Source organism: Vulpes vulpes, chromosome X (assembly GCF_048418805.1).
Source record: "Vulpes vulpes isolate BD-2025 chromosome X, VulVul3, whole genome shotgun sequence".
NCBI lineage: Eukaryota > Metazoa > Chordata > Mammalia > Carnivora > Canidae > Vulpes > Vulpes vulpes.
In genome coordinates this window covers 91,727,195-91,741,872 of record NC_132796.1, presented here as the reverse complement: position 1 = coordinate 91,741,872, position 14,678 = coordinate 91,727,195, and the positions used below count along the sequence as shown (strand labels likewise).

The 14,678-nt window shown below is 39.5% G+C and overlaps 1 protein-coding gene across 15 annotated transcripts in view; it reads right to left on the bottom strand.

Moving 5' to 3' along the window:
* GRIA3 (glutamate ionotropic receptor AMPA type subunit 3) overlaps positions 1-14,678 on the bottom strand; it is a 281,453-nt gene that overhangs the window by 55,693 nt on the left and 211,082 nt on the right. For 13 of the 15 annotated variants that reach the window (XR_011998189.1, XR_003237942.2, XM_072743736.1 and 10 more), the window contains 2 exons: positions 11,910-12,286; positions 1,079-1,277 (listed from right to left, as the gene is read on the bottom strand). Coding sequence is in view for 13 of the 15 variants with exons in the window: in XM_072743736.1 (XP_072599837.1) it covers positions 1,079-1,277; positions 11,910-12,286 (576 nt within the window). In the remaining 2 variants the exon portion in view is untranslated. Of the gene's footprint in view, positions 1-1,078; positions 1,278-9,962; positions 12,287-14,678 lie in introns of those variants that run through there. The other 2 variants (XM_072743737.1, XM_072743738.1) reach the window with 1 other exon arrangement.

Genomic DNA, 14,678 nt, shown 5'->3' with positions numbered 1-14,678 from the left:
ACAAATCTCATGATAATACATGTAAAAATATATTTCTTACTGATTTCTTAAAATAAGCCGGTTTAGAACCAATATGCTTTTACCCTGGACTTGGAGGAAAGGTCAGTAATTATACCTGCCATCCAATAACTTGATTATTGGTTGTAAAGACTAAATGTTTCCCTTTTACCTACTATACAAGTGGCTTCTGGACCATTACTACAACCAGTTATAGTGGTGACAGTGGCAGGCAGTGGATAATGTATAGAATGGGCCCATTTTCTAATCACCATACTTTTGTGGTTGGGGCAACTGAAGAAACATTTGAATTCTTAACCACTCCACTGGTGGTCTTTCTTAGAGTTCAATTGGTACAGAAAAAAGATCTTGAAAGTTTATGTAAAAGTGGCATGTCCGTCAATTTTCTGCTTCAATCTCCTTTCATCCTTTCTCTTGACAGTGTTTATGCAGCCTGACTAACTTTTGCTCGTGAACAGCTTGCTGTTTCCCCACTAAGGTTTTTTGGTCGATGATGGGGCGGCGGGGGTGGAATAAGTGTACTCAAGAAATTAAAACAATTACCGGCTTCTCTGAAAATGGAACTATCAGCATGAACACTTGAAACAAGTGTAAAACATTTCAATAAGAAACCATTGTCTAAAATAGAATATGCAATTTTATAGTCTATCACTCCTCAGAATCTTCGAGTAAAGTACCTACCTTCTCTGAACTGAGACATTAAATCACTGCTTTTTTAAAAGCTACAAAGAAGAACGCGCATTACTTAGTTTAGTTCCCTCATTTCTCAAGCAAGGTGATCAAGGCTGACAGAAGTTAAATGACTTGCCCAAGGACAAACGAGCACTCCGCACCAGGGCTGGGCTTCCAACCTGGGAGTTCAGGCCTTGTGCTCTCCATAGGCCACTTGTTAGGCTACACGCTCTTAGTTGTCAACAATGAATTAGGTCACCAACTAAGCCCAGCCAAGACGCTCTGCTTTGATAACAATCCCACATGTTCCCCACCCTCCCTTAAGGAGCCTTTGTGAGAAGACTGGACGATAAAAACCAGCGGGCCCGATTCACCGCAAGGCACTTACTCGGAAAAATTCTTTTGTTGAACCGGAGTCCAGGGTCCCATATGCAATTTCAGTCTGCTTAGCTAAGTCTTCGGCACTCTCTATGGGAGAAACCATCCTCTCCACAGTCAGAAAAGCAGCAAGATTGGCAGTATAGGAGGAAATTATGATCAAGGTGAAGAACCACCAAACCCCTCCGACAATGCGCCCGGACAGCGATCTGCAAGACAAACAGAGACCAAGCCAGACCCAGAGGGGCCGGATTTCAGTTTAAAAAAATCCTTGTCTTTATTTCTGGAAAGGGAAGTGGTTTCAGGAGAGTTGAAGTAGATGTTGTCAGGGAATTATAACACCAAACGAAAGTAACACGTTCACAACATCCCGTGTCAGGATGGCAGATGATGATACATGCATAATGCTCTTCGGGCCTATATAGCTTGCAAAGCGGGATTTTTTTTTTTTAATCCTAGGAAAAACATCTCTAGCAGCTTCTGCTTACACGTGAGAACTGTACTTATCAGATTCTCTTCCTGTGGGAGCCCTGATGGGCATGCCTGTGGAAGACGGCTCCCTTCCTTTAAGGCTGGTGGTGCCCAGCCTGCACTGTAAAAAAAAAAAAAAAATCTCATGCTCAGGCCTAGCCCAACACCAGGTCAGTCAGAGCCTGGGAAGTGGGACCCACACATAACATTTTTTAAAGCTCCCCAGGCGATTACGGGGTACAGCCAAGGTTGAGAACCACTGATGGAAGGTGATGTCATGGTAGAAACACAGAATCAAAACCCCTCACTTATCTGAAGAGAAATGGGTAAGTGGAGGCGTACTCTTCACTCTGAGTTTAGTAAATTTAATAAAGACCATGCCATTTTGTGGAGTTGGTCTCCCATGGGGCAAGGAGCCATTAAGACCATATTTATTAGCATCTTAATAGAAATGGCTAGTGGGGCTCAGGAGCTCAGCTCTAGGGATCAAAACTTTCCTCTTTTACTAAGACATAGGACGGGCCTAAAGGTAGGGAACTACCTGTGTACTAGAATTTGCCAGGCACCAAAAGCCTGGTTTCCACGCCTACCTCCCAGCCCCCCAAACAATCAAAACGAAACCATCCTCACCAGCCGCCAAAGAACTGCTTCAGAGTGGAATCACCCTCTGCGTTTTCTTTAGGAGACTCGGTCAAAGGGTTAACAAGGTAACTTCAGAAGGACCTATTATCACCTTATCTTGGATTAGTCCATCTACTTAGGAGCGGATGGGGCAGAAGGCGGGTAAGGTTTACTAAGGGGCAATTTTGCTCTTCAACAGGGCTAGCCTGTGGCTGCACGCCGGGTGTTTGTGAAAACGCAGATTCAGAATATCCGAGCGCTCAAGAAGCTGCGCCTCGGCCGCGTCACGGGTGATCGCAGGGGTCTGCAGACCAGACTGAGAAATCTCGTTCTTCTTCTGCATCACCGATTCTCAACTCTGCCTGAACATCAATATCATCTGGGAAGCATGAGACAAAAGACAACAAAACACGACGATACACAAAACATGCCCCGGCTCCACCGCAGGCCAGTGAAATCAGACTCTTTGGGGGTTAGGCCGAAGGAGCAGCATTTTTTTTTTTTTTTAATTCATGATAGACGTAGAGAGAGACGTAGAGAGAGAGGCAGAGACACAGGCAGAGGGAGAAGCAGGCTCCATGCAGGGAGCCCGATGTGGGACTCGATCCTGGGACTCCAGGATCACGCCCTGGGCCGAAGGCAGGCGCCAAACCGCTGAGCCCCCCGGGGATCCCCAGGAGCAGCATTTTTATAAAGCTCTGGTGCAGCCGGGACTGGGGGGCACGGCGGGGCCTTCACTGTGAATGCTGCTCAGGGAGAGGGTGGGGGGGTGTTAGAGGGCACTGGAAGCTCGGCGATGGGAGGCTGGGAGGCGGCTTGTACGGAGGCACTTTCGTCTCCTTCACAGTGTTGCTGACGGCTGCTCTGGCTGCAGAAATGAAAATCTGGTCCCTAGGTTTTATAAAACGTTGCCCCCTTATCTCTAGGATAGTTCTCTCCGTGGCAGAGCTCCATCCTGATTAGGCTCTGTTCTCTCATGCCCAGAAAAGCTCGCAGGCAAAGAACCCACTCTGTCATAAAGTGAAGAATAGGCGTAGGAGCCTGGCACAATTCCAGGTTCTGTGGGAAGAGGGCAGTTCTGGGCTGAAACCTGGCAAATCAAGCTCTTCTCTGTTTGTATTTGCATTTTACCACTTGGAAGCTAATTTAAATTCCTGTGTCCCAAGATAAACTTTTATTGGCCTCTGGAAAATTCAGTTGTTTCTGATTTTACACTCCGGTCAAATAATTTTGGCAGGTGTTTGAAAATGGTGTTCTTTATTGATGAACTAAAACAAAACTACTTGATTTTTTTTTTTTTAAAGTTTGTGATTCCTGTTGGTTGCAGGATGCTTAAAACAACCCTGCTTTCTTTATTTTTGAACACAATCACCTGTAGCCTTTCAGATGTGAAAATCTGCTTTGCAACAGATTTCTCTAATGGTTCTATTCTCCCAGGATCTCATCTGGGAACATGTCCCTTTTAATCAGAAGAGGTGAAAACATCCAGATGAGGCGGAAAGAATGTGTTACCCTTCCAAATGCTAAAAGTTTCTAGGATATTTCAGTTACAAATTTGGACCTTTAAAGTCTTTCTTCATTGTTGCCATATATATTTAACTTATCCTCGACTGATCTGACTCTGGAAATAATTTTACCATATAAAAGATTAATGTTTCAAAGTAGCATCTGTAGTAATAGGGTAATAAAAACGATAATGATAATAGCTAACCCTTACAGAGCACTTCCAGACTGTTCTGATTGCTTAAGGTTGACATGGGTCAACTCTTTCAACCCTCCTTCCCTATGGTTAGGCACTATTTATACAGATTAGGAAACAGAGGCATCTTACAGATAAAGAAACTGAGGCACAGGGAGGAGAAATAGGAAATGATCTATTCTTACACAATAGGAAAGAAATGCTCACATATTTGTGCTACAAAATAGTCATAGTTTGTGTAAGAAAATCCAGAATGGTGTATAAATCACAGAAGGTGCAATTTTCTGACAATAACTGAGAATTATAGTTGCAGGAAAAGCAAACATGTTTGGATAATTATTGTTTATTATTTGTTGTTCATTCGAAATGGAACTGGGAATGCCATCCTTATTTGGAATGATGGGGTTTTCCTGAGACCAAGGGGAGAACTGACTTTGGAGTATTTCCAGAATTATGGTTTGGTATGGAAAGGGGTGTATTAAGCTGCTGCGAATACCAATGGTAGTTTATGCATTGTCTCCTTGAAACAGAGAAAAATACAGTAATTTATGGAAATTATATTTGTGCCATTCTAGTGAGGCTAATGGATTGTGTCTGTATGATCTAAAATCAAGCCTGCACATGCTAATCTGGTTATTTTGGCCACCATAATAGGGGACTCAGATAATCATGTGGTTGATCTATAGCACTTAGCTGAGATTGGCTGTTGAAGTAACTGAAAATAAACCTAAATGCAAAATGGTCATTTTCGTGGCCTCTTGTATACATGGCTATTGACTTTGGCAACTACGTGGTTAATATGATGATAGATATATATACCTATGAGCATGGAAAATTTTGGTGAATATTCATATAGAAATGGTATAATAGTGTCCATAAGCCTCAGCAGAGATGGAAAAGGAGCTTCCTTGGAAACTATGTTAAATGCACAAGCTTGCATTCAACATTCTCCCCTCAAGGCAGCAGTAGCTTTGACAAGAATCTTAGTGGAATTTCTACCACTTTCTTTCCTTTATGGCATGAACACCTAAATCATTTCACTGAAAAAAGGTACAGTGGAAACTCACAGGGAAGATGCTCTGTAAGAATTTTTACATTTCCCTTTTCTCATTAATGAAACTATAGCCATTTAATAACCCACATTTCACATGGAGGCTATATAAAAAGTGACTGATGGGTCAGCCCCATGACATTTTTAAAAGGATCTATTAAAACAAGACAAGACTTTATAGTTGAGTTAAAAAGACCTGTCATTTTCCAGTTTTTTTCCCTCCATTAATGCAGCTTCAAAATGTTTAACAGTCATTTCAAATAGTTTTGTTGCACAAGACAGATTTTGAGGTTGGCATAATGAAATGGCTATAAAATGCTGCACATTTAGTATTTATAAAAATGCATTATAAGGAGCATATTGCATACCTTTTGAAGAAATGTAAGAGGGAGTGAATGAAAGTGGATTAGCAATAAGGAAAACAGATGTAAAAACACTGCAAAATAATATATAATGTTCTTGTTATCTGTAATCATACCGGAGTTTCTGAGTTAATAATAAAATGTATTTTATGACCTCTGAAATGCTAATAAAAGTGAGCTATGTGCTGTAACCTTCATCCTGTAAGTAAATTTTGAAATCTGCACTTTACTAGCTTCACAAGACCAAGAGCTGAAACTGTAACCACTTCTGTGCACAAACTCTTCATCATGCTCTTTTCTCCCCCTCTTCTTTCTTCCAAAGTATGTATCTTTTCTACACCCTATTCAATGCTCATTCTATGACAGGTTTTTTAAAAATGTGCAGAATCAATCTTTGGTTCATATAGTATTTTCTGATGGGAATAAGTAACCATCTCCCAGACTGAGAACTATGGCGTTCAGCCAGAAAAGTCATAAAATGGTTGCAATAAAAAACCTGCTATTACATCATTAATTGATCACCACATCACTACTACTTGGAAGAGAATTTGCAGTAGGATAAGACCCTAGTCAGACATCAGCAAAGGAAAAGCTATTGTTTAAAATGGAGCCCCCAAATCCTGCTGTCTTTGGTCCCATTCATTTCATACTCTTCATGTCTTTTATTATTTTGCACACATTTTCCATTTTACAAAAGGTCAGCTAACCTGGACAGATGCCCTGCCTCCTCCTCTAAAGTATCTGATATCTTGCAGAACTAGAGAAGAGTAATGCCTTTGGAATAATATGTACATGGTAATCAGATTCAAGTTAGCGTGCTCCCTCCAGTTTCTCCGTTAGAATTCCCCCAATCCTCCCACCTTCACCCTGGCTAGACCTCAGATGTCCCTGCAGCTTCAAAGAAAGTCAGCAGGGGGAGCATTTGTCTGGAAGGACTCAGACTTTGGACTGCTCCGCAAGGTTCTATCCAAGTTTTACAAAGGAAATAAATTACAGATTAAAAAAAAATTGTAACATTTCTGTCAATATTAGTAAATCATTATAGAATATACAATCAAGACATTTGCACGAGGTGTGATCCTTAAGGAGAGCACTATATGGATTCAAGAAGGAAAGTTGTTGGTTATTTCTCATCAGAAATGGGCTATGTGGCACTGACTACAGTTTCAACTGTATTCCTAAGGAGTTTTAGGGACTAAAAAGCAGGTAAGATATTAACTGCTAGTATTTGTGAAATTAGAGTGGTGAAGAGCAGCCAGTTTAATGAGGATAGCTACCCTTTACTGGGAACTTACTATCCACCAGGTACTGTGCTTTACATTTTATGGATGAGAAACTGTGGCTTAGCCAGATTTAGTAACATGCCCCGGAAGTTATACAACTCCTAAGCAGATTGGGGATCTAGTGAAACTAACTCCACCTGCATCCTTAACCAGTAGGCTACCTCCATGTGGCTACACCCACTGCCAATCTTCCCAATCCCCTCCAGGGGAAGAGGGTTGAATGGAATCTCCTCATACTTTCCTCTCCTCACTGCCCTACACAGATCAGTTTGTATATGGATATAACCTCAGCTTATCACATTGATTAGCCTCTCTAAAGGCAATTCAGCCTCCAGCTGAATTGTTCACTCCAAACAACTGGAGTAGTTGAAAATACCAAACCTAATATTGACATGGGCTCTTTAAGCTTCCAAGCCCCTGTCAATACCTTTATTTGATGGAAACAGAATGATGCTCGGCGTTCCTCATGTTGTCTCATTGTTGATTTCCCACACTTTTACTCTGAGTGGGCACGTGCTTGGCAGCATTTTAAGTGCCCACTGCCTCCTCTCTTTAACAACCGGGGCAAAGACAGAGTTTCATCGGAGGTTGGGAGACTAGAAAATACTCCTGTGGACAAATCTGAGGAAAAGAATGGAACAGGCAATGCACCTTCAGATCCGTAGTGGTGAGGCAGTGGGTGGTAGTGGAAACAGTTGTACTGCTGGCTCTTAAAACCCCTATGACCCTGGCCTCCACCACAGTCTCTCTCTGGGTACTGTTCTTTTGTCTATGCTGTGAAAAAAAAGCAGCATGAAGTGGAACAGCCTAGGTTGTGGACTTGGAGTTAGGTTTGAATACTGGCTCTGCCATCAGCGTGTGACTGGGCAAATTATTTACACTGACCGTCACCTTCTTCCACTTAAAAATAAGTACAAGGTGGCAGTGTTTTGAGGATTAAAATTTGTATGATAATACAGGAAAAGTACCCATACACTACACGGCAGGAGCTCAGTGAGGGCTGTTGTCACTCTGCCTTCAGGAAACAGAAGCAGTTGGGTCAATTTACCTGATGTCTGCTATAATAGTTGGTAGTTTTACTTTAAAATGTGGTCTCTTATAATTCCTTGAATTGCTTCAATTTTGGGAAAAGTCAGAGTGTACAATGTATGTTCACATTTGGGGCTTTCTGGAGAGTCTACATTCTAAGTGTGGCCATTAAACCAAGTATAACATTGACATTTGGAGCCAAGGCAACCATGAATCTTAGAGTACAACTATGTCATTATCAGGAATTTCAAAATCTGTTAATAGAAGAGCACATTTCAGTGGAATTTTCTGTTATATGATTGAGCACAAATATATAACCAGTAGAGCTCTCAAGTCAAGGAGAAAAAAGTGTGCTACAAAGTATAAAATTTTATCAAGAGGCTTAAAGATGTAATTTTCTTTGAAGGACACAAAAGACAGTATTGAAAGAGGGATCACCCATGTGGTAGAAGATATACATAGTAATAATTTATTACTCAAAAGCACAAAAAGGAGGATGTTACTCTAGACCAGTGTTATTCCATAGGCTATGTGCACCATTGCTGGGTTGAGTTGCAATTAGTGTTTAAAACAGCATGGCACACTGTAAGAGTGATGTTTGGTAAAACTTGTGTCATATACATGTTATATACATATATATGCACTGAGTCATGATGGAAAATGTAGTTCGTATTGAGGGACATGCTCAAAAAGTTTGAAAGCCATTGCTCTATATGACAGTATCTAGTGCAGTATAATGAAATGTGTGTCTTGGAGAAAAAAGGATTATATATATATATAGTATTCCTGAAACATTCCGTGGTGAATGATACACCGTTAGCTGCATAGCCTTAAGCTGACAGCAGTGTTGGCTGGTCCAAGCTCTGTTAGCAAATGTATTCTACAAGGAACTGAATTTTATGATAGTATGAAGGGCAAACAAAGGTCAATATTTGTACTTAAGAGCCATGTAAGTAAAACACTGGCCTAAGATTTGGTGAAGAGTTAAGTTTTATTACATTGTAAGAGCTTACAGTTGGAGAACAGCTTTTGGTCCCTTGTCAAGCTGTTTTTTCAAAGAGGTCCTTGTTTGTGGTGACTGGGGGCCTGTGCCCAAGACAATCCTGGAGTAGCCTCTTCTGTCGTCGTCCCCGCCCCCCTATGATAGGTTGCAGATGAGCTGCCTGGCTGAGGTGCAGGGACCCCACCCTTTGCTTCGGTGGGATCGCCTGCACCTCCCAGCAGGTGCTCAGGACCCAAATGTCAACAACACTCAGCCCTCCTCTGCAGAGTGGGCTCCTGAGGGCTCCACCAGCATCACTGTAGCACACCTGTGTGTCACTAACCTTTCTTTTTGTGCTATGGGAAAAAATGCTATAAACGTTAGAAGTAGTCACTGTATGTTGTACAAGCATTTGTGGACGTGTAAAATAAAAGTTACATATAATGCTTCTGTTTAAAAATATATATATATAATCTCAAATCCTTTTTTCTCCAAGACACACATTTCATATGCCATAGAAGAGCCACAGCTTAAATTCTGCTACAAAAAAAAAATCTATCCAGCTCGTCATGTTCAGGTCATCATCTTTAAGTTAGTACTTAATGAAGCAATATGCATAAATACTTCCAAAAACAAATAGCTTTTGAAGAGTCCTGTTTGAGTATATAGAGTAGTATGCAGCACTCCAGTGGGGATAACACAAATTTAGTTTTGAAAATTCACTTACAGAAACCAATAAAATCTCCAGCCTTAATGACTCTTTAGCATTGCCTCAACACAGATTACCAGCCATGTTAAAAATCACTCAATTACGGGATCATTCAGAAACCCTAGTCTCCAAGTGAACATTTTAAGAAATAAGAAAAGAAAGAAACTAGCAAAATAAATGAACTCCCAGTGGTACCACATGGGAGATGACACACATTGTGAGCACAAAAGGAACAGGGAGTGAAATACTTTGGAGAATCTGACCAAGCAGATTGAGAGTGGCAAAAGATATGACTTAGACAAAAGAGGCTTGTCCCATATACATTACATTAGAAACTTGAAGATGGTTACCCATGAGTTATGCTGCAAATCTTCATTTGAAATGTTTTGTGCTCCAAGTGGATAATCTTAAAATGAAGTAGGCTGTAAAACCATAGTAGTTGACCTTCTGAGTCCTTATATTCTAAATGAAAGTCCCCATATGTTTGTATAATGGACTCTGGTCAGTATTTGGATTAATGTTCAATTTTACCAAAACTAAAACTTTTTATTTCAGAAAAAAAACCACTTCCCCCTGCCCTGATTTTAAAGATGCTACATTTGCTTATAATATTTTATGATTATGAATTCAACACTGTTTTTGTTTAGGTGAGTTAACATTTAAAATAAGTGGGCAAGGTCTAGGACATTCACATTCAATATTTTTAATAGCTTCACTGAGATAAAATTTGCATATCATCAAATTCACCAATGTAAATGTACAATGAATGATTTTAGTCAACTTAAGAGTTTTGCGGCCATCACCACAATCCAGTTTTGGAACAGTGCTATCACCCTGAAAAACTCCTTCATGCTCATTTGTGCTTAATCCTGACAGGGCTAGGACTAGGGTGAGACAAGTGAGGCATTTACCCCATGCACAAAATTTAGAGGAGTACCAAAATCTCATTAATCAAGATAAATAACATTTTAGTGCAATATTTTAAAAAATCAAGATTAATTCAAGAAACCCATGATGAACAAATATTAACATTTTAAATAAAGACTGAATTTGCCCCTTTTGCTTGCTGTACTCAACCTCACCTGCCTCAGCCTAATCCTCATCCTTTTTAGCTTTGCTCTACTCCAAGTCCCCAGAAACCATTAGTGTACTTTCTGTCTCTATGGATTTGCCTATCCTGAACAAATGGAACAATGCAATAAGGGACATTGAATAACTAGAATTCAATAGATAGAAGAATATAATATGTGGCCTTTTGTGTCTGGCTTTTTTCACGTAGCATGATGTTTTCAAAGTTCATCCATGTCGTAGCATATCAGTAGCTTGCTCTTTTAAATTGACGAATAGTATTCCATCAGATGGATATGCCACATTTTGTTCATCCATTCACTTGTTGATGGACATTTGGGTTGTCTCCACTTTTTGTTTTTTATAAAGTGCCTATGAACATTTATAAGTCTTTGTGTAGATATAGGTTTTCTTTTCTCTTCAGTAAATAACTAGGTGGAATTACTGTGTCATGTTTTAAGCACATGTCTAACTATAAGAGAGTGCCAGTCCGTCTTCCAATTCGGCCATAGCATTTTGCATTCATGCTATTTAATGGATGAGAGCTATAGTCATTCTACGTTCTCACCACCACTTGGTATTGTCTTTTTTATTATATCTGTTCTAGACGATATATAGAGGTATCTCATTGTGATTTTAATTTGTTTCCCTAATGACTAATTATGTTGAGCATCTTTACATGTGATTATTAGCCATTTGTATATCTTCTTTGGGGAAAGGTCTATTAAAATATTTTGTCCATCTTAAAAATTAGGTTGTCTTCTTTATATTGAATAGTAATGCAAGTGATCTTTATATACTCTGGATTTAAGTTCCTTATCAGATGTATGATTTGCTAATATTTTCTCCCAGTCTGTGGCTTGTCTTTTCATTTTCTTAATGATGTCTTTTGAAATGTCAAAGTTTTGAATTTTAATGAAGCCCAGTTTATCAATTTTTAAAAAATGGATAGTTCTTTTTGTGTTTTGAAAATTCTTTGTCCAATCCAAGATCATATAGACTTCCTCTTAGGTGTTCTTTTTCCCCCATCTTATGTTTTCTTTTAGTAGTTTTAAGTTTTAGTTATAAAACTTGGGGAAGATACTATAATGAATAGTTCTAGGCAGTCTCAGAGTGAAATAGAAAAGGTAGGATGCTGAAAGGGGAAAGCAGGAGGGCTTTTAAGAAGAGTTCTATATTCTTTCAAATTTTTTTTCTAGATCCTATCTCTAGACAAATAAGAAACTATTTTAGCTCAATTGAAGAAACCATGCCTGACTGATCTGATCAAGATTTAGTATTAGCTTTATCTGAATAATAATATTAATATTAGCTGACAATGTTACCTTTATCCAGAGTCCAAATGTTTGTTATAATATGTACAATACCATAGAAATGCATGAAGGACATTCAGAATAACACCAATAACACACTCACTTCATGGACGCAAGCAAACAAAATGGCTTGATGATAATTTGTCATTGGATGGAATGTTAAATGAAAGAAATCTGGACTTGAGATGGGTGTACATGAATGGATCATGGCCACAGAATGAAAGGAGGCATTAGGTATGACATGGAAACAAACCTTGGAGAAATATCACATCCTTGCTGCATAAAGGCACCCAAGGAAAACCAAAGACTGTTAAATATTCCAAATTCATTTGGAGGATCAGGAGGGCTTTGTGGATCACGAGGTTCTTCATTGTTGTCTTCCAAGTGCCATTCATAGGGGCTGAATCTGCTGACTAGGAAAAGAACTACGCTGACTCCAATGTAAGCAAAGACGATGCACATCCAGATTTCATAAGCCAAGGGATCCAGAAATGAGAATACGCCTGGTTTTGACTTCTGAGGCTTTTTTATCATGATGGAGATGCCCAGGCTCATAAACGGCTTTGAGAAATCTATGACTTCTTCACGGACCAGGGTTATAGTAAGTGGAGCAACAGCTATATCAGCCCTCTGGAAAAAAAAAATGACTTTTAGAGATAGTATTTCCATTAGTCATTTGCCACTTACTATACCTCTTTGGTGGAAATATAAACTCTTAGATCATTATAACCAATTGATTTGTCAATGCTTTGGTCAGAAAAGTAGCATTCAATGGGTTCTATAATGCTTTAACTTGAAGGTAAGGTAAGGAAAAGACACTGGCTGGCCTTTTGTCCTTTGTGACCTACTGGCTTAGGGCAACCGACTCAATTTTTCTTAGAATTTTTTTGCTCTCTTGCAACTCAGCTTGTAACCCCTTGTGACATATCACTGCTTAACTCTTTTTAAAAGTAAGTGCTATGCCCAATGTGGGGCTTGAACTCATGATCATGAGATCGAGAGTCACATGCTCTATGGACTAAGCCAGCTAGGTGCCCCTATCACTGTTTAACTATTGTTTTGTTTTTAAGTCTTATTTATTTATTTTTGAGAGAGGGAGAGAAAGAAAGAGAGAGAGAGAAGGGGCAAAGGGAGAGGGAGAGACAGAATCTCAAGCAGACTCTGTGCTGAGCATGGTGCCCTACACAGGGCTCGATCCCATGACCCTGAGATCATGACCTGAGCTGAAACCAAGAGTTGGACGCTTAATCCATTGACTCACCCAGGTGCCCCAACTCATGTTTTTTAGGTTTTAATTCTCATGCTCTTATGTCTTAGCTCTCTCATGTGACTGGGAATTCTTGAGGAGCAAGCATATAGTTTAGACTCCTTATATGTGCCTCTCTCCCCACCATGAGATGCAACACAGGACTACAGGCTTCAGTGTAATACTTCAGTGTTTGCTATTATTCTTGAACCATTTTTTCAGAGCATGTCTGTTAAAACATAGGTTCTTTAAAGGCAGGGACTTAATCTCTCAATATTTTGTTGTAGTTTTTTTTTTTTAATCTATCACTGCAGCACATCCTAAACTAAAGAAACTATGGATGTCCAGAAAATAAGTTTTTGACTATTGAAAATAATCTATGCAAACATGAAAGAATTCCACATGGGCAATAACAAGGGTAAAGCAGTTATTAGAATACATATTAATTTCTATAGGAAGCCAGCATGTCTAGGGATAAATATCAGTGTAGTACTCATGCATATTGGATCAATAAAATAATTGTCAGTAATGCCCTGCATAATGGGCTCAGGCAAAGTCAGGCAGTGTTTTCATATTAATCCCATGGAAAAAGGCACTAGGAATTTCTTTTCTTTTTGGCAATAGGAATTTCTACATTTACTTATTTGGTCTTCCACAACTGTTTCTCTACAATAGTAGTAGGTTTAGTAGGCTTTAGTCTAGAGCTAGGCGTTAAAATACACACCTGAAAAATGCTCCTAAGGAAAGCCTTTTGGATGGTATATCAGATATGAAGTAAAAACACCAATTTTGGGGTGCCTGGGTAGCTCAGTCAGTTAAGCATCTGACTCTTGATTTTGGCTCAGGTCATGATCCCAGGGTTGTGAGATTGAGCCCCACATCGACTTCATGCTGGGTGTGGAGGCTGCATAAGATTCTCTCTCTGCCTCTCCCTCTGCCCCTTCCCCTGTTTGCTCCTACATGCGCACTCTCTCTCTCTCTCAAAATAAAAAATAAAAACAAAAGGACCAATTTTGATAGTTGTTTTTTATACCTCAATATCCTTATCAGTGGGGAGAAGTGGAGGAAGAATGATGAAGTCTGAGACAGAGGATGTTTTCAAAGAAATGTTTCACTATCCTTAGTCCCATATGGTTACTCAAACTGATTCAAAAACAGATCTTAATTAATTTAAAGGGAAATGAAGATAATAAACAGCCAGCTAACATTTATTCAGTGCCTTCACTGTGTGTAAGCACCTCATATATATTATCTTATTTAATTCTCACAGCAAACTTAAGGTTGGCACACAATCATTCCTATGTTAAAGAAGGAGAAACAGGCCTGGGATTAGAACCCTGGTCTTCAGATTTCAGAACTCACATGCCTTTTTTCTTTCACGTTTTTATTTAAAATCTAGATAACATATAGTGTAATATTGGTTTCAGGAAATAGGACCTAGTGATTCATCACTTACATGTAACACCCAGTGCTCATCACAACAAATGCCCTCCTTAATGCCCATCACTCATTTACCCCATCCCCCACCCATCTCCCTGCATCAGCCCTCAGTTTGTTCTCTATAGTTAAGAGTCCCTTATGGCTTGTCTCCATCTTTTTGTTTTAGTCCTTCCCCTATATTCCTGTTTTGTTTTTTGAATTCCACATGAGTGAAACTATATGGTATTTATCTTTCTTTAACTGACTTATTTTGCTTAGCACAATACACTGTAGCTCCATCCATGTTGTTGCATATGGCAAGATTTCATTCTTTTTTATTGCTGAGTAATATTCCAT